At 51.9% G+C, this 916-nt stretch overlaps 2 protein-coding genes across 2 annotated transcripts in view; both read left to right on the top strand.

Annotated features, from left to right (window-relative positions):
• The window catches only part of LOC101649587 (nuclear autoantigen Sp-100), an 88,582-nt gene extending 88,446 nt beyond the window's left edge, over window positions 1-136 (top strand). The window contains exon 20 of the mRNA XM_045294285.1: window positions 55-136. Within this exon, the coding sequence (XP_045150220.1) occupies window positions 55-136 (82 nt within the window). The remainder of the gene's footprint in view (window positions 1-54) is intronic.
• Window positions 137-341: 205 nt separating this feature from the next.
• Window positions 342-916, top strand: part of LOC123522474 (nuclear body protein SP140-like protein) — an 11,710-nt gene continuing 11,135 nt past the window's right edge. The window contains exon 1 of the mRNA XM_045296938.1: window positions 342-375. The gene's annotated coding sequence lies outside the window, so the exon portion shown is untranslated. The remainder of the gene's footprint in view (window positions 376-916) is intronic.

A 916-nucleotide genomic window follows, 5' to 3' on the forward strand; every position in this document is an offset into this window, starting at 1 on the left:
GGGCAACTGGAAATGGCCTTCCCCATCCTCCTGTCTGATCCGCCCACTCTCCAGTTGCAAGACCTGGTTCAGACCTCACCCTGGCTCTGAACTCCTTGACAATTCACCCACCTCTGGGCCCCCAAGCTCTCCGTGAGAGCACGGTTCCCACTCCGGGGTCCTGAATCACCACGTGGAGGGCGGTTTTTCTCACTTGTCTCCCCAGTGTCCCATCGAGGACACCTTAAGTGTGAGGTGCCAGGGGGACCTCCAGGGAGAGAGCTGGAAGGCAGATAGAAATACCAAGCTTGGTGGAAACAAGGAATCATTCGTGTATCCATCTCTTTTCTCTTTCAGCATGGATTGCTACAAAAACCGCCAAGAACCAGGAAAAGGGTGACTATCACAGCCCTCCCAGTGTCTCACGCATCACGGTGGTGCTCCCCCACATCTGTAGCCTGAGGATAAACCCCCCAGGGATGACCCATCTCCATTTCATAATGTGGTGCTTTCACGGTTACTTTTGGGGGATGTTGCACATGTACAAGGCCGGGACTTCTTTGCGCACAGAGTTGGGAACAATCTATACAAATCGATGTTGAGACAGAACTGACCGAAAAGATTAGGCTCCGTACTGCCCTCGGGCATTAAACAGGGCACGGGAGCTGGAAAGGCACGCATGTCTTTGAAATGTGCAAGACCTGTAAGGACTGTTGCCATCCCAACTTCAACTTGACCTCTGTGTTCAAGCTTTCATAGAATAAGAATGGCACAAACGTTTCCCCAGGAATGCCCATGGTCACATGGGGTGCCTAGTTAGCCGGGTGCCATCCAGTGAAGCAAGCAACAAAAAACACATTCTCTGCCATCCTTTGTCATTTCCTTTCCTCCCCACCACACACACACAGTCACATACACACACACACACACACACACA

Source organism: Echinops telfairi, unplaced genomic scaffold (genome assembly GCF_000313985.2).
Source record: "Echinops telfairi isolate 266 unplaced genomic scaffold, ASM31398v2 ScPeMD7_3;HRSCAF=10, whole genome shotgun sequence".
In the NCBI taxonomy this organism is placed as follows: domain Eukaryota; kingdom Metazoa; phylum Chordata; class Mammalia; order Afrosoricida; family Tenrecidae; genus Echinops; species Echinops telfairi.